The following is a 26,756-nucleotide window of genomic DNA, read 5'->3' on the forward strand; positions in this document are numbered from 1 at the left end:
TAAGCTGCATGACTCCAAATAATGGGAAAAGTTATGAACATTTAGAAAAATAGAAATCTAAGGTGCCTGGGTGGCTCAGTTAGTTAAGCAACTCCCTTTGACTCAGGTCATGATCCTGGAGTCCCCAGATAGAGTCCCACATTGGGCTCCCAGCTCCATGGGGAATATACTTCTCCCTCTTACCCTCTCCCCTCTCATGCTCTCCCACTCTTTCTCTCTCATAAATAAATAAATAAATAAAATCAATTAAAGAAGGAATAAAAAAAATAGAAATCGAGGCATGCATTGTGGGGCCCTAACATGAAATAGTTAATATATTAAATAGCTGAACACAGGAATGGGACATTCACAGAATATGTTGACAGGACAAAAAGTTGAAACTGTTGGCAGAAAATCAAAGTCAATATCAGAGCCAAGCAAATAACGGCCTGCAGTGCCCCGTTAGGAAAGCTTGAGGACCGTCCATTTTTAAGTGACGAGAGACACCCTCACCTCCAGAGCCATAGAAGAATTGTGCTCTCAGGTAGAGAATTTCTTTTATTCTGATTGCTTCCAAATAGTTTTTTTTTTTTAATTAAGCATACTTCTACTTTGATAAGAAGCTATCAGTATGTATTCTAATTTCTGGTGTATTTAAGAATATAGGAGAAACTGACATTCTTACATATGAAATCTTTTAGTGTAAGATATTTTAACATCAAAGAGGATATTGACTGCTTAAAATTTTTTCAATGAGCTTTAGTATTTTGAGATATTTTCTTAGGGATTCTGGACTGATATGCTGGCCATTATTTACAATCATTTTCTTTTTGCTCAAATCAAGAGGTTTCACAACTGTTTAATTTCCCTCTCCCAATTCCCTTTCCATAATTATCAATATCAGCGACAAATGAGCTATGAACGCAGTAGTAGTCTAGAGATCTCAGTTTGTATCTTGTGCCAAGTACCTGGCATAAAATATACAGAAAGCGCTTGCTCCCTGTATTGGTAATTATGTGTTTAGACTTGCAATGCGGACATTTATAAGAAGATCTCTATTACCTTAAATGAAGGTTCATGTTAAATATGATCTGTCACCAGCAGGGTCACGCATGTGTTGCTTTCTCTTTTAGGATGATTTCACCCATGCAAGCAGCTTATCTCACTTGCTTCTTTGCTACTGTTTCCTGTGGTGAGTGAATTGTTTCTAAAATCTCAAATTGTGTGAGGGAGAGGAATAGTTAATCAGACATGCCCGACCTGAAGAAAACTACTGAACAGACAGCTTTGGGAAGGAGGCAGATCCAAGAGGTCAGGACACATATCCTTTTAATATCCAGGGGCAACTGCCACTTCTCAGAAGTATTGCCCTTGATGTACGGGCGTGGGAGCCTGGAAGTGAGAATGTCTTTGTGCCTGTGTTAGCAGAAATGGCTGTTGGCAAATGACTCTCTACAAAGCAGATCTTAAACACTCAGCCCTCTATTTTTAGTATCAATATATTTTAAAAATCAACTTTATCTTAATATTTACTGTGTAGGCATTTTGTAATATCTGGATCCAAAACCCAAGTGTTGTAATGGGTACGGGATGCATATTTTTACTCTTTTGGCCACAGGGGAATTGCTTCAGAAACAAAAGTATTTGGTTTAAATTTAAATTAGTAAATCATCCCTTTGACTAATTCTGGTTTGAACACCAATTTTTTTTTAAAGATTTTATTTATTTATTTGACAGACAGAGATCACAAGCAGGCAGAGAGGCAGGCAGAGAGAGAGGAGGAAGCAGGCTCCCTGCTGAGCAGACCAGGACCCTGGGATCATGACCTGAGCCGAAGGCAGAGGTTTAACCACTGAGCCACCCAGGCACCCCGAACACCAATTTTTGAACATATTTCTCTCTCTAGCCATTCTGTTAAATTTTCAGGGAATAAAGACGACTTTGGGGCCAGTTCTTTATTAATCATTATAGAATGGCATTTTCTCTGTGCCATCGTTATGGATAGATTTTGAGTCTGTGTTGACTTAAGATGGACACTGCAGTGATTATTTACCTACCTCTCAGATGTATGGCGAAGATAAACACCTCCTGCATAAAGGTTACATTTATAAAGAGATATAATTTTTTTCACGAGGAAGCTCTTTTTCCCCTCCTAAACCAACACCCCTCCATGTCTAATTGTTTTTTTAAGCCATGATCATTAAATCCATTGAATGCTGAAGGGTAGAAACCAGAGATGCTATGGACCATGGCCATTTCAGTTTTATCTTTTTGGCCAAAAAAAAAAAATTTATCTTCATGCTAGGAAAATTAGAGGTTCAGGTAAGCAGAAAATGAGAAGTTGCCTATTATCTGTAGTCCTATAATACATAAATGACTACTGTTAAAATATTTTTTAGTCTTTCAGATATTTTTCTCTATGTCTATTTACACATCTAACGAAGATGTTATTAATTATAGATACTTTGTTTATAATTTATGTTACCCATTTATAACTATTTTTTATATATGTTATATTTTTTGGAACTTAGTAATCTTCCCTAGTGATGGTTTTTTGTTTTCTGGGTTTTTTTAGATTTTTATTTATTTATTTGACAGACAAAGATCACAAGTAGGCAGAGAGGCAGGCAGAGAGAGGAGGAAGCAGGCTCCCTGAGGAGCAGAGAGCCCAATGCGGGGCTCGATCCCAGGACCCTGGGATCATGACCTGAGCCGAAGGCAGAGGCTTTAACTCACTGAGCCACCCAGGTGCCCCAAGTGATGGTATTTTGTGTGCACATTCTTTTTTTTTTAAGGTTTTTATTTATTTATTTATTTGACAGAGAGAGATCACAACTAGGCAGAGAGGCAGGCAGAGAGAGAGGGGGAAACAGGCTCCCTGCTGAGCAGAGAGCCCGATACGGGGCTCGATCCCAGGACCCCGAGATCATGACCTAAGCCAAAGGCAGAGGCTTAACCCACTGAGCCACCCAGGTGCCCCTGTAAGCACATTCTTATACACATATTCAGTTATTTCTGTAGAATAAAATTTTGGAAATAAAAATGTTAGATAGAAAGGTGTAAATAGTTTGGAAGGTTCTGTGATGTACATCATGAAATTATCTTTCAGAAAGGTGATTCTCCAATTAACTCTCTCCACCAGCTGCCAAGAGTGATCTTTATGCCACTTGGGCCAACTCTAGTAGTTTTCTCTACGGCTTGACATATATTCACCTTTCTGGAAACTGTATCCTAATCTGTTTCTGGGAAATTGCTGCCTCCAAGTTTGGGTCTATGTGGCTGTGACCTAAGCTGACCTGAATTAGTAAACAGGGGCACACATCCTGCTGGCTACAGTGACCCGATCAGAGCCAAAGGGTTGCAATAAGACCTTTGCTTACACTTCTGGAAATAAGACTCTCCTTCTTACTATTATTTCCAATTGACTTGAACTATTGGAGAGTGCAAAGCCCCGAGCTTCTGGCATCTTGCCTCTATGTGGAACTTGAGAGCAACAACAACACCGTGAACAGAGCAAAGGGATGAAGACAAATTGAAACTTGATGGGATCAGCCAAGTACTCTGTCCAGTGATTCCTGAAGCCCAACCTGCCATGGCCTCTGGCTTCCGAACCAATACATTTCATTTATACTAAGTCACGTTGAACTAGGTTTTGTTTTTGGTTGTTTTTGTTTTTGTTTAAATCATTTGCAGCCAATCTACACTGGTAACTTAGATAATTAAAAATTGTTGCTACTCTGGTGAGTAAAATGGCATCAACTGTTTTGACTTGCCTGCATTTATGATACTTTCCATGTTTGTATACTTAGTATTTGCTTGTGTTTCTTTTGTAAATTACCTTTTCATATCCTCTGCCCAATTTAAAAAAAAAAAATGTAGTGGTTTTCTTCTTATTATTGATCATGTAGATTTTTTTTTTTTTAAAACAAGAACAAATAACCTGCCCAAAGTCCATGGACACAGGAGGCAGTGTGATATTATTTTATGTTGTGGATAACTTTTATAACAGTGCTTTAAAACACTCTAAAATACAATACCAACAAGCCTATCTTCGATATCGTCATCACCATTATCATCCTCATTACCAGCTTATGAGCATAAGCAAGAACACCTATTAGAGCTTTCCTCCTAAACTGCTCCAAAGTTGGTGTGTTTCTGGTTGCCCCTTTCCACCCATCAAGTTGCATGGCTGTTCACAAGGCTTGGCTGCAGAAAGGGAACTCCCAGGCTAGCATAGGATATTGTTTGTACTCATGTCTGTGGGGATGGGGGAAAGATGGCTGCTTGGTAACTAGGAATCAGCCAAATACACCAACTGTTTAAAACACAGGTCACTTTGCAGTTAGTGTTGTCACTGGACCAGCTACTCAGTGTTTTGTGTGTATATGAAATCCAGGCATATACACCCGGCAACTTCTAGGGAATCTCTGCTTTTTTCAAAATATGAAACTTACCCAAGGATTAGTCATCTTAGCCACATCTCTAAGAGGGAGAAAAGCAATCTTCCTGGGTTAGGTCATCCTAGCAGAGCTCAGGGTTAGACTCCCCAGAGGGGTAGGATAATGCAAAGGAAATTAGTCTTCAGTGCTTAATGAAACACACGTGTCTAAGCTGTCCATTCCCTGAAGGGCAATACAAAAATAGATGTGCTAGGGGATGGGCAGAGTTGCCATTGGGATATCCTGTGGTTAACAGACAGTTGACAGAAAAATGCACTGCCTGAGTTGGAAAAGCTTATTAAGCTGACTTTAAAGTGGGTCTTTCAAGGTAAACTCAAATTCATGTATTAAATTTTACTTTTAATATATGAAACAGTAGAACAGTAAAGATAGCACTTAATATTCTAATAATATGTGGGATGCAGGGTACTTTAGAACTGTGAACAATTCTAAACAGCAAATAGTCCGGAATGGGTTTTTGATTTAGCATATGCACACATTTGTGTTTGCTTATAGAAACCGAGCAAATAAATGTACTGATCCCAGTAAGTACCCAATAACTCTTGGTTTATTTAAATTAAACTGAGATGAGGAACAACATTTAACATTGCACACTAGAAAAGGGAACAGGACTGGGAGTGAAAAGAGCTAGGTTTCTCTCCTAGGACATTCATTAGCCATGTGGGTTTTGCACAAGTCTGTACTGCCCTAAGGCTCAGTTACTCAACTTCTTTCTGTAAAAACACAACACAACAAGCACAATAGTCAGAGGCATATAATGAGTCTGTCTCTAACTCCCCTTACAGAGATATTTATTATGGAAGGTTTGGAGAAATAGATTCTACATTTTAAAAAAAAATTTTTTTTGTGACTATAGTTGACACATAATGTTAAAGTAGTTGCAGGTATACAACATAGTGATTCAGCCTCTCTGCACATTCTGCTATTCTCACCACAAGTGTAGCTACTATCTGTCGTCATACAACACTGTTGTTAGTATCATTGACTATATTCCCTATGCTGTGCCTTTTATGCCCATGACTTATTTATTCCATGACTAGAAGCCCGTTATATTTTATTTTATTATTTTATTTTTTTAGTAGGCTTCACATTCTAACAGGGAGCCCAGTGGGGGACTTGAACTCGTAACCCTGAGCTGAGATCAAGAGTTGGATGCTTAACCAACTAAGCTATCCAGGGACCCTGCCTGTTTTTTTTTTTTTAAGTAACAACATTCTCATAGCACATTAGGCTATAGGGAGAAACCAAGCTAGAATTGTATTTTCTTATGGATAATTTATATGCAAATTATCCTCTGGTTTCATACAAATCAACCAAGTTTTTTATGTAGAAGTACCCATAGACTGACTTTAAATAACATTATACCTTGTTCAAATAGTCACCTTAATATGTTTCATACTTCCTCTGTAATTAAAGTCCTGTTGTAAAGCTCTTTCGGTATTTAGTGGAGGCAGTAAGAAGGCTCAGAACACAGACATATTTCTATCAAAATAATTATTTGCATTCATTGCAAATTAATGCCTTTTTTTCAATGATTGTATCATAGGATGCCTGACTCAACTATATACAAACACCTTCTTCAGAGGTGGGGACCTCACGGCCATGTACACCCCAAACGCTCAACACTGTCGGATGATGTGCACGTTCCATCCTAGGTGTTTGTTCTTTAGCTTTCTTCCTGAAGATTCCACTAATGACACAGACAAAAGGTAAATGCTGTTATGTCATTACTGGAGAAGCCAGACATTTTTCAAAATAGAACCAGTTGTGTGCAAAAAGATATAGATATTGTAGGGTTATGTTTTTCCAATGGGGTCCAAGGGCCAGTTTCACTGGAATCATCTGGAGTGGTTCTTATATTAGCAGATTCTTAGGCCATAGCCTCAGACCCAAATGGTTCAGCCCACTGAACCCAAGTGTCTTGGGCCTGGCAATGTGCATATCAAACAGTTGCTGCAATGACCTAGAGTCATAGACACTAGTTAGGCTTTATCCAAGGCCTCAGGGAGAATGCTTGAAAATCATTGGGTTAAGTGATTGTCTCCAGAAAGGGTCTAAAAATAGGTGACTATTTCTCCTGAGCAAGGAAACTGTGTAAGTCAGGATTATATTTGTGGATAGCACAGGCCTAAGAAAATATAATAGAAGGCAAATATTTTATTGAGAATATTACTGAGTAAGATCCAGAGCTTGTGACCTCGGGAAAGGTCTGTTCAGAAAGGGCCTGTGGGGCATCTGTGATGTAGAGTGTGTGTGTGTGTGTCTATGTGCATGAGTGTGCACATACAAATATATTATTAACTGGCATTTTGGAAAAGTAAGAGCCCTGAAAAAATAGTCATTAAAGATCTTATTTGGTCATAAAGTTGACTAAGTGTGGCCAGGGTTTCATCATAATTTTCTTTTGCTTTGATCAATATCCAGAATGAGCATTTCTTCATTGTTCTTCTTTCTGTTTCCGTAAGTCTATTCTTTTATCTTAATTCCATTTGAATTTAAAGACTAGGAATTAGAGCATCACCCCCAGATTCTACATGTTAAACTTGTACAGAAAACCCAGACTGTGGGTGAGGCATCAACTTTGTTGAGTTAGGTTCTAGAATCCTTATGAAAGAATATCGTTAGGATTAACAGCAGAGATAGAATGAAGTCTACCATTACTGGGAACCAGAAGGAGTTAATAAAAAAGCTGAACACTACAGATAGATCCAACTCTCATGACTGATTTAATTTCTTAAATAAAAACAATGACCAGGTGAGAACATAATTCCCCAAATTATAGGAACACAGGAAAAATCATTACCTCTTTAATATGATCAACTTTCTGTACTTAAAAGTGGGTTTTTTTTTTAAGATTTTATTTATTTATTTGACAGACAGATCACAAGTAGGCAGAGAGGCAGGCAGAGAGAGAGAGAGGAGGAAGCAGGCTCCCTGCTGAGCAGAGAGTCCGATGCAGGGCTCGATCCCAGGACCCTGAGACCATGACCTGAGCCGAAAGCAGAGGCTTTAACCCACTGAGCCACCCAGGCGCCCAAAAGTGTTTTTTAAAAATGAAAAAGAATGCTGAAGTTAGATATTACAAAGACTGTTAGATTTTGTGGACTTTCCTCTAAGTGTGTTCTTTCGAGCAAGTGTCAGGAAAGCTCTATTATTTTCCTTATTCCTGGACATATTTATTAGTTTCCAAAAAACCTCAGATATCTCCTCAATGTGTGTTTATTATTCTACTTTTAACTGAAAGTACTTTTAAAAACAGATTTGGTTGCTTCTTGAAAGACAGTGCTACAGGAACCCTGCCAAGAGTGTCACGGAGAAATGCAATTTCTGGACATTCCTTAAAGCAATGTGGTCATCAAATAAGTGGTAAGCTGTTGATTTCTAGCTAAATCTGAGTGAATAATGGGTTTACTTTAAAATGTCTTCTGCCCAAACTCTGTACTACCTTGGACTTTTGAAGGGAGCACTCAGAAAGATAACGGGGTGGGGGGCGCTATTAACTGGTTGTATCCTCCCTCTCCCGTTATCAGTTCCATGCTCAAGGGCCCTATTACTTATGAGGTCAGCACTACAGGGTATGATTTGCCGAAAGTGAATACACATTCAAATGGTAGCTGCCCCCTTCCCCTGTCCCTGACTTTAAGAATCTTAAAGAGAACACAGAGGGCCGTCTCTCTCCCTGTTTTACTTGAGATAATTTGCACACCTTAACCAGGTGTGATTTTGTCCTTCATCAAGGGCACATTTGGGAATGACTGAAGACATTTTTGGTTGTCACAGCTTCGGGGCTTGCAACTCACATCTGGTGGATAGAGGTCAGAGATGCTGCTAATCATTCCACAAGGCCCAGGGACATCCCCCTGATAAAGATGTTCTGGTCCCAAATGTCAATAATGCAGAAGTTAAGTCCCAAATGTCAATAATGCAGAAGTTAAGAAACCTCATTAAGCCCCCAAACTGAAGGTCTGGGCTCTGTAAATCTTGCTAATGAGAATTATACTTCTTAGAAGAAAATATGAGGACTAAGAGGCCAGGAAATTTAAATTCTGACACTTATTGCTACTAATGTCTTGGGAAACTGTTTTTAATCCTATCCTAATTTAAAGGAGAGATGAGCAATTTCTCCGACATAACTGGTCTATCTGAAAGCGAAAAGTACTAAAAAGATTCAACTGACAAGCTGGCAGAAACTTGAAAGAACCATGTTGTGACTGTCCATCATTTCTATTTTACCTTTACTATTTACAGTTAATTTTGTACTTTCAAATTTCAGATGTTTTAAGGTTTTCTCTCCTCCCTTCCTCTATTAATACCACTCCCTCAATACACATGTGTGCTTTGTGTCTGCTGTTTGTATGGAAACCTGTCCTTAGTTAGGGACACAGGGATATGTGACTTAGTCAATATGTAGTTTACCTGAGGATGAGTACATGTCCTATGTTATAAGTTCAAATTTGTATCTTAATACAATTTAGGGCAAATCATTCATTTAAGAATTATTTTTAATTATGCTATCATAGCACAAGTTAAAGAACAGTATTTTGCTTTCCTCAATACTCCTAGTTATTGTTACTTTTTTCTCAAACTTCATCCTTCAGAACTTGATTTAATATTCCCTCCTAACTCTCCCCGAGTATCTCAAATTAAAGTGAGTAATTACTCTCAAGGACATAAAGTCCCCAAACTCGGGACCAGTTTTGGTTTAAAACATTTATAGGTAGGTTTATAGCTTTGCACTGATCATAAAGATATGTTTTTACTTTGTAAGTGTCCTATCCCAGCTCAGCTGGTTTCTTTTCTCGTGCGCAGCAGAATTGGAAAGACACTTCATTTCTAGAATCTACAAAATCCTATGTGCATGAATCACTGTGAATTATCCACTGCCTTGCCCACCTCAATATATTGTTTTCCTACTAGTTTGTCGAGGACACATGAGTTTGTTTCGATTGTGCTAGATCCCTAGCACAATCATCAGGGCCCTCACTATCATTGCCTTGTTTCTCTCTTCCATTGCTCATTGATAATTTCAGGGTGAAATATTACTTATACAGTTTCATATACTATACAGTTTTGGAAACAAACCCTTTCCCCCTGCTTCTCAGGGCTAGTGCTCTGAAACATTCTGGAATGTGTTTGATAATGAGTTTGATAATGTCGTGATGTAACAAAAAACCTAAACCTTGTAGTTAAAAGTGCAGTTGTGAAAAGCAGGACGGGATCCTTTGAAAGTACCCTGACTCAATGATCATGTACTTCTGGAAGGAAGCTTACTAAATTTTCTCTGTGCATTTTATTTGTACAGCTTGTTACCGAGACATTCATAAAGGAATTGATATGAGAGGAGTTAATTTTAATGTCTCTAAGGTAAAAAGTGTTGAAGAATGCCAAAAAAAGTGCACCAATAGCATTCACTGCCAATTTTTCACATACGCCACTGAGAGATTTTATAGTGCAGAGCACCGGTAAGTAATATGCATAGTGTTTGATCTTTCGGGGTTCTTTTAAGATTTAATTGTACTCTCTGTAACTTTTTTTTCCCCCCGGTGGAAGACCAGACAGGGCCTTCAGACCTAACCATTTTGCTTTTTTATTTACTCTGTTTTGGTGTCATTTTGCTAAGGAGAGTAATTTCCATTGGTTGGAGAGTGAGGGTTTGGTTGAAAAATGTTGCCCATCCCATTCTCACCATAACCTTCCTAGTGCAGAGCAGAAAAATGTCTCTTTGACATGGGCCAATCAGCGTCAAACTCAATTTTCTGATTGTTTTATTTCCCACTGACCAAGGATTATTTCAATGCAAAAAAGGATTGCTACACATGTCTTTGCAATTTAGGAAGAGAAGTTAACTTCCTTTCTTCACATTTAGAAACAGCTGCCTTTTAAAGCACGGTCCAGGAGGAACGCCCACCAGTATAAAGGTGTTGACTCATGTGGCATCTGGATTCTCTCTGAAGCCCTGTGCACTCTCAGAAACTGGTAATTCTATGGCTACTTTTTCTTGTGTGATTGTAGTAGGCAGAATTGGAGTCCCCCAAAGACATCTGTATCCTAATACCCAGAACATGTGTCTATGTTACATTACATGGCAAATGGGGCTTTGTAGATGTAATCAAGCTAAGGATTTCGAGATGGGAGATTATTCCAGATTCTGTGAATGGGCCCGATGTCATCCCAAGAGTCCTTATAAGAGAAAGAGGAAGACAGAAAGGTCATAGTGAGAGAGAGAGAGTTTTAAAGAGGTTACATTGTTGGCTTTCAAGATAAAGAAAGGAGCCACAAGCCAAGAAACACAGGTAGCCTAGAAGCCGGGAAAAGCAAGGAAGTACGTCCTCCCGAATGGTTTGCCAAAGGAACAAAGCCCTGCCGATATCTTGATTGTAGCCGGGTGAGACACATTTCAGACTTCTGACCTTCAGAATGGTGGGATACTAAATTTATATTATTTGCAGGCACTGTACTGGTGATAATTTATTACAGCAGCTCTAGGGAACTACAGCAGTGACATTGTGGAGAAAACCGTAAGATCGTTTCTTGGTGGTGTCCATTGCGTAGTGAAATGACTCAACACAATGATCAAGAAACTGCTATAGTTTCAGACATTTAGGTAATTTCAATTCAGTTATCCAGAAAATTGTCATAACCTTACACCTCACTTAATTGTCAGCATGTCCACAATAAGATGTTACTGAAACTGAATCACCAATACTCAATGCTACACAGTATCCAGCATCAACTCCTGCCTAATTCTGCAGCAGATTCTGGGGAGGACTCACCCCCAGCCCACTCCGAGGGAGATCGGGAAGTTAGCAACAGGGTATCTCTTTTCTGATTTGTTTCCATTATCCTCTGGTCCTTACCTGCCCGGAATCAGTGTTTTCCAGCCTTTGACAGGGTTTTTTGGGAGTGCTGGGCATGGCTTCAATGTGCAGACAGGCATTTCGCAACTTTGCCTTGGCCTTTGCTTTTTGCTGACCCCAGGTGCAATGTCAGCTAGCCTGAGAGTTTAGAACTTTCTCAGCTCTTTCATGGACATGTGCACAGTCCTGGTCATGCACATAGCCCTGTACTTACATATGGTCTTCTAATACCCAGGAATGTGGTAAATAAATACTTACCACCATCCTCTTGCCCTTCACTTTCCTTTTAAGACTTTTGTCAGCTTATTGTTGGCTCTAGCAATTCCTGTTGCCCTAGGAAGCTGCAGTGCTACATAATTGGCACTTTTTGTTTATTTGTTTGTTTTTTACAAACACGTACAAGGAAAAAGCTATTAATACTGAAGGAAGCTCTGAGTCATGTCAAATAAACTCAATCCCTGTGAGTGGAATTCTCCTGAGAATTTCCAGACAGGTCAAATAATGGTTTTAACTGGGGATGGGAATGGGGCCTTGGAGTAGCCCCAAACCCAGTCTGGCCCTCTAGGGGTGCTGGACTACTGGCTGGTTTCCAGCATGATGGTGGGGCTGCTTTCAAGGCTTCCATGGTGCTGGGAAGAAGAGAATGGGAACAAGGCAAATGAAAACCCCACAAAACTCACTGTTCTTAGAGAGATTCAGTCATTTTTCTTGAACAAGTGCTCCTTGGACTGTTATAATTTGATTAATTTTGATTAATTTCTAGAGCTCTGAAAACATTGATTTTGACAATTTTGCCCGTGCTCCCATTTCTTCTATGGAGGTGAGGATTTTCAGAGGACCTTCCTCTGCCATTTCCACTCACATCCTGTGGTGCTTTTGATAAAACAAAACAAAACACACGAAACCAAAAAACTAGCTTTAAAAAAGAGAATGGTTCTTAACAAGTTAGCTCCTGTGTTTTTGTCATCTGGCTGGGCCAAGGAGTGACCAAAACATTGTATACAGCTCATGTTGCATATGTGGTATGTAGCAACGGTCAACCCTGAGCATTTCAAAAGGAGGTAGCCAGGAGAGTAAGATACCTAGAAGTAATGGAAAACACAAAATCGCTAGAGGGACCGGTTAAAGGCATTTAAGCTGAAAAAGATAAGGATGACTGTCTTAATTTTTGTTTATAGAGGCTTTCATTAGAGAAAGGATTAGATTAACCTGTGTGGTTCCATTAGACAGATTAAGGTAGATTCTCCTATGAAGAAAATAGGAAAAACATACCTAACACCTAGAATGGTCCAGCAAAGAATTGGGCCTTGCCATGAGGTAGTGAGCACCTCATCACTGTGAATATCTTTTTTTTTTTTTTTTAAAGATTTTATTTATTTGTCAGAGAGAGAGAGAGAGAGAGTGAACACAGGCAGACAGAATGGCAGGCAGAGGCAGAGGGAGAAGCAGACTCCCTGCCGAGCAAGGAGCCAGATGTGGGACTCGATCCCAGGACACTGGGATCATGACCTGAGCCAAAGGCAGCTGCTTAACCAACTGAGCCACCCAGGCATCTCTCATCACTGTGAATATCTTAGTAAACGGTAAAAAACTTGTTGGGGACATCCTTCAGGGGATATAGTTGTAGGTTGGCATGGTGATCTGTAAATTCTCTTCCAGCTTCTAGAGTCTGTGTGTGTTGTTGTTGCTGTTGTTTTGGAAAGATTTAACTAACTGAGGCCTAATTTCCTAGACTGCCCCTATGTAGGTATTATGTCATGGAGGTACATTATCTTGATACAACTATGTTCATTTAAATTAGTACTCTTTTTGTCCTTCCTATGCTATCATTATTCCATAATTTAAATAAAATTTGGGTAATCAAATTGAGTAAAGTGAGTAAATAATAAGAACACAAATGAAAGTGTAATTAAGACATAAGATCAGAGGTAGAGGTGGCTTAGTTGGTTAAGCATTCAACTCTTGGTCTCAACTCAGGTCGTGATCTCAGGGTGCTGAGATCGAGCCCCATGTCAGACTTGGTGCTCACCATGGAGTCTTCTTGTCCCTTTCTCTCTCTCTTTCATCAATAAATAAAATCTTAAAAAAAATAAGATTAGGGGTGCCTGGGTGGCTCAGTCATTAAGCATTTGCCCTCAGCTCAAGTCATGATCCTGGGGTCCTGGGATTGAGCCCTGCATCAGGCTCTCTGCTCAGTGGGGAGCCTGCTTCTCCCTCTCCCACTGCCCCTGCGAGTGTTCCCTCTCTCACTGTCTCTCTCTAATGAATAAAAATTAAAAATAAATAAATAAATAAATAATAAGATTATATGTGGAAAATGAAAGTGGGCTTTCTCCTGTTCTAATTTCAATGGGCCCATGGCATTTTTCTTAGCTACCTGATGTTTTTGTTAATCTGTTTTTATCAAAATCTTTTTCATAATATTCAGGAAAATGGAACACAAAACCTTATCTCCTAAAATCTGGAATTCAGGGTCAGGGTAATAGAAAGAAAAGCTGAGCGTATGCTAAGTAGCCTAAATATTTTACATGAGTTGGGATGGAGTTGAGAGCCTAGGTCGAGGTGTTTCATTTCTCTGATATAAGAATATATCTCTTATCAGATTTAGACCAATTTTTCCTTCTTCCAAATGGCAAACAAGTCTGAGGATATTTTATTTATTTATTTATTTACTTATTTTTAAGATTTTATGTACTTGACAGAGAGAGACACAGTGAGAGAGGGAACAAAGCAGGGGGAGTGGGAGTCCTGCTGAGCCGGACTGCCCGATACAGGGCTCGATCCCAGGACCCTGGGATCATGACCCAAGCTGAAGGCAGATGCTTTAACGACTGAGCCACCCAGGCACCCCACAAGTCTGAGGATATTTTAACTGACACTTTTTCCACTTAGGATATCTGGTACTGTAAATAACAGTCATAATCTCCTTAGCCGTGATGACAAAGGACATGTCCCTTGAGCGTCGCGTCACCTGCTGAGGGCTGTCTTCCGTCTGTGAGTTTACAGGTTGCCGCATGGACATTTTCCAGCACCTCGCATTTTCAGATGTGGATGTCGGCAGAGCTATCACCCCTGATGCTTTTGTGTGTCAAACTATTTGCACCTACCATCCCAGCTGCCTCTTCTTTACATTCTACACAAAGGCATGGCATCTGGAACCACAAAGGTGAGTGAGACTGTGTAACACTTGCTCCTGCCTGTCATCACTGTAATTTTATAGTTCTGTTCCTTTCCCTCCGAGCACTTGAAGCCACGGGTGAAGGAGGTACTTTCCGGCCAGGTGTAGATGAGTTAAGAGCTGAGCCGTCTTTCCCACCTACATTCTCTTCCTGAAACATAGCATTGGATTTATGGGAGAAAGGATCAGATACCTTTCTAACTGATCTTAATATTTTGTCTTATTAAATTGAAGTAAAAACCACTCACTGGCAGCATAGCCATTAATGTCGTCTCTGATTCCTGTGTTTCAGAAACTAGAGCCCTAATTATCCTGATTGACCTCTTTACCCTCTGATAACTTGCCCTGGTCCTTCTACACAAAGACAGACCTAAGAGAGGGATGCATAGTTATACAGTAGCCCCCAGAATTTGGTCTTGGCTCTTTTTTCCTTTTCTTTTTTCTTTTTCCTCTCAATGAGAAGGTGGAACTTTAACATTCTCCCCTTTCCAGGTTATCTGTGCCTATCAGTTTTCTTCAGAGGGAGATGTGGCTTGGTTTACATTTAATCTCTGTGATTTATTACAGTCCTGTGGTGTGCTTTACTTTGAAAAGAGTTTCTCAGAGAAATGAAATTTGCAGAGGTGCTTTCCAAAATACGATGCGCTTTTGTATTTGCCTTTAATGCAGTTTTGTTACTTTCTCTTTTACTTTTTTTTTTTTTTTAATAGAAATGTTTGTGTTCTTAAGACTTCCAGAAGTGGGACACCAAGTTCCCCTACTCCTCAGGAAAACACCATGTCTGGATATAGCCTTTTAACCTGCAAAACCTTGCCTGGTAATGTGATTCAATAATAATAGTACATAAAATGTGATACACTTTACGATCTTCTAACAAGTAATAGCAATGAAAACAGTCTTCAGTACCAAAAACCTGGATAAGTGTGGGTTTATTGCTGTTTTCATTTTATAACTTTTTACATCTCTAATTCACACAGAGCCCTGTCATCCCAAAATTTACTCAGGAGTTGATTTTGAAGGGGAAGAACTGAACGTGACCTTTGTTGAAGGAGTGAATGTTTGCCAAGAGACTTGTACAAAGATGATTCGCTGTCAGTTTTTTACTTATTCTTTACGCCCAGAAGACTGTAGAGGAAAGAAGTTAGTGAACATTTATTTTTTAAAGACAGTCAGCAAGACAATTTCATGAATTATCCCCCTCTGTGAAGGTTTAATCTTTATATCAATCATTTTATCTAGGTGCAACTGTTCCTTACGATTATCTTTGGATGGTTCGCCAACTAGGATTACGTACAGGACACGAGCGAGCTCTGGTTATTCTTTGAGGTTGTGTAAAAGTGGGGGTAGTTCTGGTAAGTAAGTCTCACTTTTTCATGGAACTGTCAAGGGATGTCTGTGTTGTCTCAATAGCTTGCTTGGTCTTAGATAATCGAATTATGTATTCTGTTTTCCTTGGCTGAGGTGAACTCTGACTCACCTTGAATTCCAACCGTTAAGGTCAAGACTCTCTTTTTAGTTTGCACAACAAAAACAAACACACGCATTGTTGGAGGAACCAACTCTTCTTGGGGAGAGTGGCCCTGGCAAGTCAGCCTGCAAGTGAAGCTGAGAGATCAGAGCCACCTGTGTGGAGGGTCAATCATTGGACACCAGTGGGTGCTAACTGCTGCCCATTGCTTTGATGGGTAAGTTTTGGATGCATTTTATCCAGGTACCCTTAACTTGCAAATTTGTTTGGAAGAATCTGTGATTGGTATCTCGATCAGCCCATCAGTGTACTAATCAAAGACATGTTAAAGTAAGGCTGGTATTCAAATTGTTGAACAACTCATAGAGTCTGAGCACTGAATGAACTGACCCAGCAGAACACAGTGTGGTCTGTTCACAGGACTGACACTCTCAGGAGAGGATGTCACTCCTGCTTTAAAGAATAAGGAAAAAATGCCCACTTCCTGCCACCTGCATCTGCCACTCCCCAAGTATATTCTTCAAAGACTTAATTTCCAGGGTGATAGAGATTTTACTTCCAGCTCTTCGATTCACAAATGCACTAAAGAATAGTAATAGTGAAAACAAACAAACAAACAAAAAAACAAATTTATTACCCTATATATTTCAGTGGATAAAATCCGATGTGATATTTCTTTTTTTTTTTTTCGATATGATATTTCTAAAACACTTCAACTTTGTAGTTAAAACAGGACTTGAGTCCCAGCTCTGTCACTTATTAGAGGTCTGACTGACCTTGGGCGATTTGTAAGTCTCTCTAAGCTTTATTTCCCGATCTGTGAAATATGAAAGGAATGATATCTAATTCATAAGGTTATGAGAAGGGTTAAGTGACACACTTAAAGACCTATACCTGGAACATAAAAATTACAAAAAAAATAAGCTATGATTAAATAAGAAATGTTAACATGGACAAAGCATAGGAATAGCAAGAAATAATAATAGCCCTAAAAATAAAAGATACTCAGTTTTTCTCAGAAAGTTGTTCCCCACTGCCCCATAAAATTCTCCCTCTTCCCCTGACTAAATAAAAGATTAGGGCTCTGGTTGCCGTAGGTCAGGGTTGGGCATCCGGCCACTGAAGTATATCAGAGTCTGGGACATGGCGGCAGACGAGCCTCCTTCCTGGTTTCCGCATTGCTTCATGGGAGCTCCAGTCAGTGGCCCTGCTCCACAAGGGGAAAGCTATTGACTTGGTAGGAAAGACTCTGGGAAGGAGAATAGCGGGTCCTCTTTTTACCGAATGTACCCCAGTTTAGGACCAAGACTTTTCATTCTTTTTCTCCAGCTTTAGCAAGTGTAAATTTAAGGTTTATGATGTAATGCTTTCATATAGGCATACACTGCAAAATGATAACTGTAGTAAGGTTAGTTAAGACATCCACAGACCCAGCACCAGACATGAATCACATTTTGTGAATGTGGTGAGAACTTTCAAGATTCACACTCTTAGCCACGTTCAGATATTTCAGGTATGGTTAACTGTGGTCACCGTGCTGCACATGAGGTCTCCAGAACTTATTCACGTTATAACTGGAAGTTTGTACCCTTCACTCATTCCTGCCACGACACTCCCCTGACAACCACCAGTCTGTTCTTTGCATCTGTGAGTTCAGTATTTTAGGTTCCTCATATAGGTGAAAACATGTAACATTTGTCTTTCTCGGTCTAATTATTTCATTTAGCATAATACCCTCAAGTCTCATCCATGTTGCTGCAAACTGCAGGATTTGCTTCTTTTTTATGGCTGAATAATATTCCATCACACACACACACACATAGAGGCTTAAATACACATATGTGTGTATATAATACATATATGTATATCTCATCTGTGTGCGTATGTAGGCACTGTACATATTATACCACATTTTCTTTATTCATTCATCCACTGATGAACACTTAGGTTGTTTCTGTGTCCTGGCTATTATAACGAATGCTGCCATGAACACAGGGGTACCGATATCCCTCAAGGAAGTATCTTCATTCTCTTTGAATATACACCCAGAAATGGAATTGCTGGATCTTAGGGTAGTTCTATTTTTAAATTTTTGAGGAACCTCCATATTGTTTTCTATAGTGGCTGCTTCAATTTATATTAAGAATTTTCATTCTCGAAGGCTCAGTGTTGTTGAGTTTATAAGAGATAATATACATGGAAACACTGATTTAATTGAAAGAAAACCACCTTGCCCCTAGCTGCATGACTTTCTCTAGAATTTTATGCAAATGTATTTTGCATCTCTCAGTGATGATAAAAATATTCAAATCTTTACCACAAGATAAGACTTTGCTATAGAAATAATTTTAGATTTACTTTGTATGTATTCATATTTTAAAAAATTAATTTAGAAGCACTTGGGTGGCTCAATGGTTAAGCGTTTGACTTTGGTTCAGGTCATGATCTCAGGGTCCTGGGACTGAGCTGGGCATTGGGCTCCACACTCAGCAGGGAGTTGGCTTGTCCCCCTGCCCCTCCCGCTGCTTGAACATTCTCTCTCTTCTCTCAGATAAAGAAATAAAATCTTTTAAAGAATAATTAAGTAAAAAGAATTAATATAAGTTTTCACACTCCTCAAAATATATTTTATTATTTTTTATATTTGTTTTTATGTTTTATTATAATATGATTTTGTTTTTTGGCCATGCCATGAGATGTGTTTTGTTTTCATTAAATATATAAATAATTTTCCCTAACAGTCCAAGGCAAACAGGAGGATTGGCAGTTTGAATGAAGGGTCTTCTGAGAAACCCACAGGCTGGTGGCTTCTGCTCAGGGTGTTAGGTTCATGGGGAAGCTTGTCACTCGTCCATTTTGCAGGTGGCTTTTCTGCATGTCAGGACTGGGCTGTCTCCAAGATGACAGGGGTGGAGAATCCTCTAGGTTCTTAGGAAATTTCACTCTGCTTCTCCTGCCCAGTGGTCTTTGGAGGGAGACTCTGTATTCCTCAGCTTGGCCTGACAGAAGCTTGTGATTCTCTGCTTGACTGCTACTGTCTGAAATCACCGTGGAGCTCCTCTCAGAGCCCCATGCCTGGTGCTCCCACTCACCTTGCTGTAGCCAGAGGCCTAGACAGAGAATATTTATTTATTTATTTGTGTTTAAATTAACATATAATGTATTATTTGCTTTAGGGGTATAGCTCTGGGAATCATCAGTCTTACACAATTCACAGCACTCACCATAGCACATACTCTCCCCAATGTCTATAACCTAGCCGCCCTTTTCCTATACCCCCACCCCCCCACAACCCTTTGTTTGTTTCCTGAGATTAAGAGTCTGTTATGGTTTACCTCCCTTCCCAGTCCCATCTTACTTCATTTTTTCCCTCCCTTCCCCCCATGACCCCCCACCCTACCTCTCAAATTCCTCATATCAGAGAGATCACATGATAATTGTCCTTCTCTGACTGACTTATTTCACTTAGCATAATACCCTCTAGACCCATCCATGCCATTGCAAATGGCAAGATATCGGGGTTTTAATGACTGCATAGTATTCCACTCTGTATATATATACCACATCTTCTTTATCCATTCATCTGTTGATGAACATCTAGGTTCTTTCCATAGTTTGGCTATTGTGGACACTACTGCTGTAGACATTGGGGTGCACGTGCCCCTTTGGCAACTTCTTCCTAAAACATTGCCAAAGGCAAGGGAAGCAAGAGCAAAAATGAACTATTGGGACTTCATCAAGATCAAAAGCTTTTGCATAGCAAAGGAAACAGTCAACAAAATAAAAAGATAATGGACAGAATGGGAGAAGACATTTGCAAATGACAAAGCAGATAAAGGGCTAGTATCCAAAATCTGTAAAGAACTTATTAAACTCAACACCCAAAGAACAATCCAATCATGAAATGAGCAGAGGACATGAACAGACATTTTTGTAAAGAACACATCCAAATGGCCAACAGACACATGAAAAAGTGCTTAACATGACTCAGCATCAGGGAAATAGAAATCAAATTCCAGTCAAAATGGCTAAAATTAGAGGCGCCTGGGTGGTTCAGTGGGCTAAAGCCTCTGCCTTCAGCTCAGGTCATGATCTCAGGGTCCTGGGATCGAGTCCCGCATCAGGCTCTCTGCTCAGCAGGGAACCTGCTTCCTCCTCTCTCTCTGTCTGCCTCTCTGCCTACTTGTGATCTCTGTCTGTCAAATAAATAAATAAAATCTTTAAAAAAATGGCTCAAATTAACAAGTCAGGAAGGAGGATGGCGAGGATGTGGAGAAAGGGGAACCCTCCTATGCTGTTGGTGGGAATTCAAGCTGGTGCAGGCATTCTGGAAAACAGCATGGAGGTTCCTTATTTATTTATTTATTTATTTATTTATAAGATTTTATTTATTTGAGAGAGAGTGAAAGAGAAAGAGAGAACACAGAGGGGTTAGTAACATTAAATAGCTACATAAATGTACATTTCAGTGTTTTTAACTAAATCTTCAGAGATTCAGTACTGCAGCTGGTGGTGATGACAAACTGCAAGGAAGAAAAATTAGTTAAGTCAAAATATGCCGTGGTAGTATTTTCTTCCCAGAAAAGTACTATTTTCAAAAGGTGAAGTTGAAAGGAAAATGGGCCAATATCAAAGGCTGGTCTTTCTGGTTTCACATAGGTCTTTATTTTTCCCTCCTAGGCTTCCCTTGTCGAATGTTTGGCGCATTTATAGTGGCATTTTAAAACTGTCAGAGATAACAAAAGAAACACCTTTCTCAGAAATAAAAGAGCTTATTATTCACCCAAATTACAAAATCTCAGATGGCGGTGGTCATGATATTGCCTTAATAAAACTCGAGACTCCTTTGAATTATACGGGTATGTATAATTCAAGCTATACAGCCGGGTTCAGTGGTTTTAATTTCACATCAACTTGAACAAGCGGGCAGAATCTGGAGAGATTGTCTTTATTTTCTGCTTGGTGGAGTTGGAGGCAAGGCGAGGAGTTGCCAAGGGGGACAACACCTGTGACTTGGATAAATCTCTTCTGTTTATGGGGGAAGAAATAGTAATTGGTTTCTTCAGGTAGGAATAGAAAGGCATATACATTATTGAAATAATGCACATGGCCATTTGGGAAGAATGGCTCCCTTTGACAAGAACAGTAGGACTACCATTGCTTTGGGCATATTAAGAATGCATGAAGGCAAGTAGGCCTCTAACTTGAGTAGAGACACCGATGCAGCAGGAACTCTAGGAAGCAGGTAGTCTGTGATGGAAGACAAGGCCTCTGGTACAAGGCACTACAGTTGGCTAATGCCCACTGTGTCAGGTATCATTTCCACGACCTCAGGCAAGTTGTTTTTACCTCTTTGCTCCTCAGATTTCCTCATCTGTAAAATGAGCATGATAGTCACCTGTTTGTTTTAAAAATTGTTAGTTAATAATTTAAGTACTTAAGCAGCACTTAAAATAGTGCCTCTGACAATGGAGACACTTTGTTATTACTTTTAAAAGTATCACACACAGGGTAAAACACACAAACTTCTAAATGCTTTTGACAGAAATGTGTGTTCTGAGTTTTAAGATTTAATCCAGAAAATTTGACACGCAAAATGTCATGTGAAAATGAGTCTGGTAAAGAGAAATTTTCTTGAATCATTGACCTTAGCAACTGAGCAGAAAGTGAAAGGGTGATTTTTCTTGGTGCTACTCTATAGAAAGAGAATATGGGAAAAAGAAAATGTGTATTTTGGGTCAATATCTGTAACTTTATTTAACCAAACTCTAATCTCAAAATTAACTTTCAGAATTCCAAAAACCAATATGCCTACCTTCCAAAGCTGATACAAATACAATTTATACTAATTGTTGGGTAACTGGATGGGGCTTCACAAAAGAAAAAGGTACAGTATGGCATTTTAAATGTTGTTCCTAAGACAAGTTTTTTATGTTAAAGTACATGGAGGGATTTAAGTCAGTGTGTGTGAAATTTTCTCCAAACTCATGACCTTTCCAGTCTATCCATTCCCAAATATTTCCTCAGTGATTTCTGAGATGTATTTTGGTTTGGGTCTGGAAAACTTTAGAGATAACCTTTTAAGCATCTTACTTAATAATAAAGATCACTTGTTTGACTTCATATAAAGGACTGGTCCCATATGGGGCTAACAAGATCACTCAAGATTGTCCTGTCCTCACTATTCATAATGTTCCCATCTCTCAGTGCTGTTTCTCTGCCTTACTACTGAGCGCCAGGAATATAGGCAGGCACACCGTCTCTCTTTCTGGAAGGTTCTAAATCTTTTGTTGTTTCATGCATCCTTCCTGCAGTCCGATGAAGCTGATGAGCCCCTTCTGTAATGGTGCTTTTAAACACTTAAAGAAAATACCCAGAAATAGGAAGGAAACCAGTGAAATTGCAAATAGGGTTATCAAAATACTTTTAAGAGATGTGACATGGTAATAAATGAGTTTCTTTACTAATATGTTAAATAGCAAGTGTTTCAAGTAACTACCACAATTTTGAAATTTACTGATATTTTCCGTTATTGGCCACATCTGTCATGTGAGAATATCATGACTGTGATGCAAAAATATCTGTGCTCTCGGCTGATGGCAAAGTCATCAAAGTCACTGCTGATTCTGCCTTTTTTATTGCCTGCATTCATAACTGAAGGTAGCGTTAGGCTTCAGTTGGAGACGGTAAAAATAAAGATGCATTTTCCTCTCCAAGTTTATAGAGCGAGTGAATTCTTTCTGTGGACCCCAGTTTAAGAACCCCTGACCCACGGGTAGTTGATATATCTCATTTGCCCTTGAATTTCCCAGGAAACACACTATTCTCCCTTTCCAAAATTTTGTTCCTGATAGAGACTATAAGGGACAGTATAGGCATCATTCTTTACATATTTAGGCTTGTCAAGCTCTTTCCTTCTTTCCTAATGTAGTCCTTTATTCAAAGAATTCAAAACTTTCAAGTTTTTGACTAGAACCTTAAGACAGGAAGACATTTTAAGAGTAACCTTAACTAGGGTGCCTGGGTGGCTCAGTTGGTTAAGCCGCTGCCTTCGGCTCAGGTCATGATCTCAGGGTCCTGGGATCGAGTCCCGCATCGGGCTCTCTGCTCAGCAGGGAGTCTGCTTTCTCCTCTCTCTCTCTCTGCCTGCCTCTCTGCCTACTTGTGATCTCTCTCTGTCAAACAAATAAATAAATAAAATCTTTAAAAAAAAAAAAGAGTAACCTTAACTAAACAAGGAAAGCTCCCAACGTATGTTGAAGGGGAACCCAGACACCGGTAGAAATTCAATTATTTGTAAATAAATTGTTCTTCTTAAAAAATACTTGCATTTACTCAAAGAACAAAATGCTCCTCTGTTGCCAGAGGTTCGGTGGGTGTTTTTCCCCCCAAATCATGTATTTTTAAATGATCATGTTGAATATATAAAACAAAAACTTAAAGGTAAGGACTTCCAGGTTTGGGGTTGGAGGTGATAAGAGGGAATTTCTGAGAGACTTCTTTTGAGCTAGGAGGATAGCAGAGAATCTGGAAGCAAAGTCTTTGGTCAGCCCGAGGAGCTGGGGTGGTCCTAACATTGCACAGCACAGGCCAATACATGGCATGCGCTCTCTCCCTCTCCCTCTCTCTGCTTCTCAGTTTCTTTCTCTTTTACTCTCTCTCTCTGTTGGTGTGATTAACTCTACTTTTTCACCCTTACTATATATTTTTTTAAAGATTTTTATTATTTATTCATAGAGAGATAAAGAGCACAAGTAGGCAGAGCGGCAGGCAGAGGGAGAGGGAGAAGCAGGCTCTCTGCTCAGCGGAGAGCCTGATGTAGGGCTCGATCTCAGGACCCTGAGACCATGACCTGAGCTGAAGGCAGAGGCTTAACCCACTGAGCCACCCAGGCATCCCCACCCTTACTATTTTTATCATAAAAAAATGACCTTAATGAAAGGTTCATTCTTCTGACTTGTTTTAAGACTTTTGTATTTTCATACTCATTGTATTTCCTCTTTCTGAAGTTTCATATTGGCTACTTCCTAGGGGAAATCCAAAATACTCTGCAAAAGGCAAATATTCCTTTGGTACCAAATGAAGAATGCCAGAAAAAGTACAGAGATTATGAAGTAACCAAACAGATGATCTGTGCTGGCTATAAAGAAGGAGGGAAAGATGCCTGTAAGGTAATATATTCAATTATGAAAAAACACACAGTGATCTGCTTGAGAAAAATCAACCGCAAAATATATTCTCCATAGTATATTTCATTATATTTTTCTTTAAAAATTCAGAGCCAAATAATCTGACAATTTCCTATGTAACCTTTAATGAACTGAATATACATGTATATAATTTATGTTATATTATATTATATTATATTATATTATATTATATATGTATCTCACAATCTGTGCAGAAGCACACTATATTTAAGGGAGCACCATTGTACATATAATAGTACTAAAATATTAGAGCATTAGATATATTTGACATTGAGATCATGATGTCAACATTTCCTTGTTGGACTAAACAAAAAATACAACCACACATTACTGAATTAAATTATTTTCATCACGTCCAATAGCTACTGAGGAATGGAAGACACCTGAAGAACTATAAGGACCTGGATGTGTGTGTTGTGTGCAGTGTGACTAAAGAAGTTGAAAGGCACATCTCTCAAACTTTCTATTTTATTTTTCCACCCATTGTGACACAGGGAGACTCTGGCGGTCCATTAGTTTGTAAACACAACGGAATCTGGCATTTGGTGGGCATCACCAGCTGGGGTGATGGCTGTGCCCGCAGAGAACAGCCAGGTGTCTACACCAAAGTTGCGGAGTATGTGGACTGGATTTTAGAGAAAACACAGGTCAGTGACGGGCACACCAGTCTTTGATGAAGACACCAGCATGAAGAAGCTTTCTAGCAGTGGGAAAGAGCCCAGTTTGTAGTGTAAGTTTTGCAGGCTGGGTCCAAGCCAAATAGTGAGCCTTGGGGCACTTGTCTGCAAAAACGCAGAGTGGTATCTCCTTCCTGTCCTTGTCATAAGGGCAAAAAGAGACAATGCACTCAGCGCTGCTGAGAGGAAAATGTTGTGTAGAGGCATGCTTTAGACATTCAGTAACGATGTTAATAACAGGCGACAACAACTGAACATCTCCAGGATTATTTGTTGTGAAATAAAATGGCAAAAGAATGTGATTTACCAGTGTTTTCTTCTGATTGTGAGACAGAATGGAAGGTAAGGTACTCCTGATTCTAGCACAGTGCTTGGACGGGGATCACTCTTGTCTGACTGCCTGCTCTGGGGCTCAGTCTCTCTTAGAGGTGGTAATTTCTTCTTTCTTCCTCACCTGCATGGTCATGAAAACCTACTACTGCCTGCCTCACTTGGAGTGAAGAGCCAGTAAGCTTGGGTTTTGTTTTGCCAAGTACAGAAGATTCAGTTTTCCAAGAAAGAGATGGGTTTTCTGAACGTGGGAGAATAACAGTGCAGCTTTACATCTGGGCCTTCCTACCTCATTAGCTGGTGTTGGCACAAAGCCCCGGGGCTGGGTGCACAGGAGAGGCCTGGGAAGGGGCGGTGTCACACAGCCTTCATGGAGGACAAGGAATCTGCTCTGTGCGGTGAGAGTGGGGATGTCCATGGCTTTGGGTTCTGCAGTAGTAATTCAAGAAGCATTGGGTATAAAGTATATCATAAATTCAATCTTGTCAACTTATGGTAGCCCTGGAGAAAAGAGTTAATGTAAATCTGCCTGGGTCACAAATTCCCAACTTGTCCAGGATTACTGCAACCGACACTAGCCTGTATATTCAGTTCCATTAAACTGAGTTCACATTTACAAAGTTGACCGTTGACAAAATATTTTGCAAAATAAGTAGAAAAAATAGAAAAGTGAAATTTCTAATTTTTTTTTTCCTTCCACACTCAAAGACACAGTAAGGGATAGAAAGGGCTTAAAGATGGGGGGGGAGGGGGGACGCTTGGGTGGCTCAGTGGATAGGGCCGCTGCCTTCAGCTCAGGTCATGATCTCAGTGTCTAGGGATCGAGCCCCGCATGGGGCTCTCAGCTCAGCGGGGAGCCTGCTTCCCTCTCTCTCTCTCTGCCTGCCTCTCTGCCTACTTGGGATCTCCCTCTGTCAAAGAAATAAATAAAATCTTTAAAAAAAAAAAAAGATGGTGGGGAGGGGACGGAAGGAAAACCATAAGGTCTGAGTTAGTCATACCCCACACACTAGGAATCTGAAGACCCAAGAGTTTACTCCAAAAATGCTCTAGGTTTTATAAAACGTGGCTGGGTTCTACAATATAAAAACAAGTACATCTTCACCTTGTACTTTGGCATGCCATAGATACAGTGGCCCTTGTTCTGTGTGGGTGTCATTTTATCTTTAAAAGGAAAAAAAAAGTGGTTTGCTATGAGAATCGCCTATCTCTGGCTTTTAGTACTAATTCAAATGGGTGTTTGAACAGGACTTTGGAATGCTTGCTGGACAAAACACTGGTCAGGCAATGACCTCATCTGGGCGATACCAGGAGCAGAGTTTTGAAATGTGGACTTCCCCTAGGGTATGAACGATTATTTTAAAGTTGCTGATCGGGGCCCGCGGTCTGGGCCTGGTCTCTGTTACTCACGGTGTTGTCATGTATGGGGGCGAACAGAGGAGCCCGTCACGCAGGAAGAACCAAGTGGGACTGAGAAATGTGAGAGGCTAAGAAGGCAAGGGGTTGGGATGACTTCACCTTCACGAGGAAGAGTGAGGAGGAGCTGTGGGTCCTCAGCTGTGCCACCCAGGAGAGGGTAGTGGCAGTGCCAGGCCTG

General features: G+C 39.9%; 1 protein-coding gene across 1 annotated transcript; it reads left to right on the forward strand.

The window, feature by feature from the left end:
- Positions 1–439: 439 nt before the first annotated feature.
- Positions 440–25,131, forward strand: KLKB1 (kallikrein B1). The gene is made up of 15 exons (XM_059156301.1): positions 440–523; positions 1,113–1,171; positions 5,986–6,148; positions 7,699–7,805; positions 9,742–9,901; positions 10,306–10,415; positions 14,303–14,462; positions 15,185–15,291; positions 15,452–15,614; positions 15,714–15,826; positions 15,991–16,159; positions 20,623–20,801; positions 21,734–21,829; positions 23,974–24,113; positions 24,647–25,131. Exons 2-15 carry the CDS (start codon positions 1,114–1,116, stop codon positions 24,824–24,826), a joined length of 1,905 nt encoding a protein of 634 aa, XP_059012284.1. The 5' UTR covers positions 440–523; position 1,113; the 3' UTR covers positions 24,827–25,131.
- The last annotated feature ends 1,625 nt before the right edge of the window (positions 25,132–26,756 follow it).

The sequence above is a fragment of the Mustela lutreola genome, chromosome 18 (assembly GCF_030435805.1).
Source record: "Mustela lutreola isolate mMusLut2 chromosome 18, mMusLut2.pri, whole genome shotgun sequence".
Classification (NCBI taxonomy): domain Eukaryota; kingdom Metazoa; phylum Chordata; class Mammalia; order Carnivora; family Mustelidae; genus Mustela; species Mustela lutreola.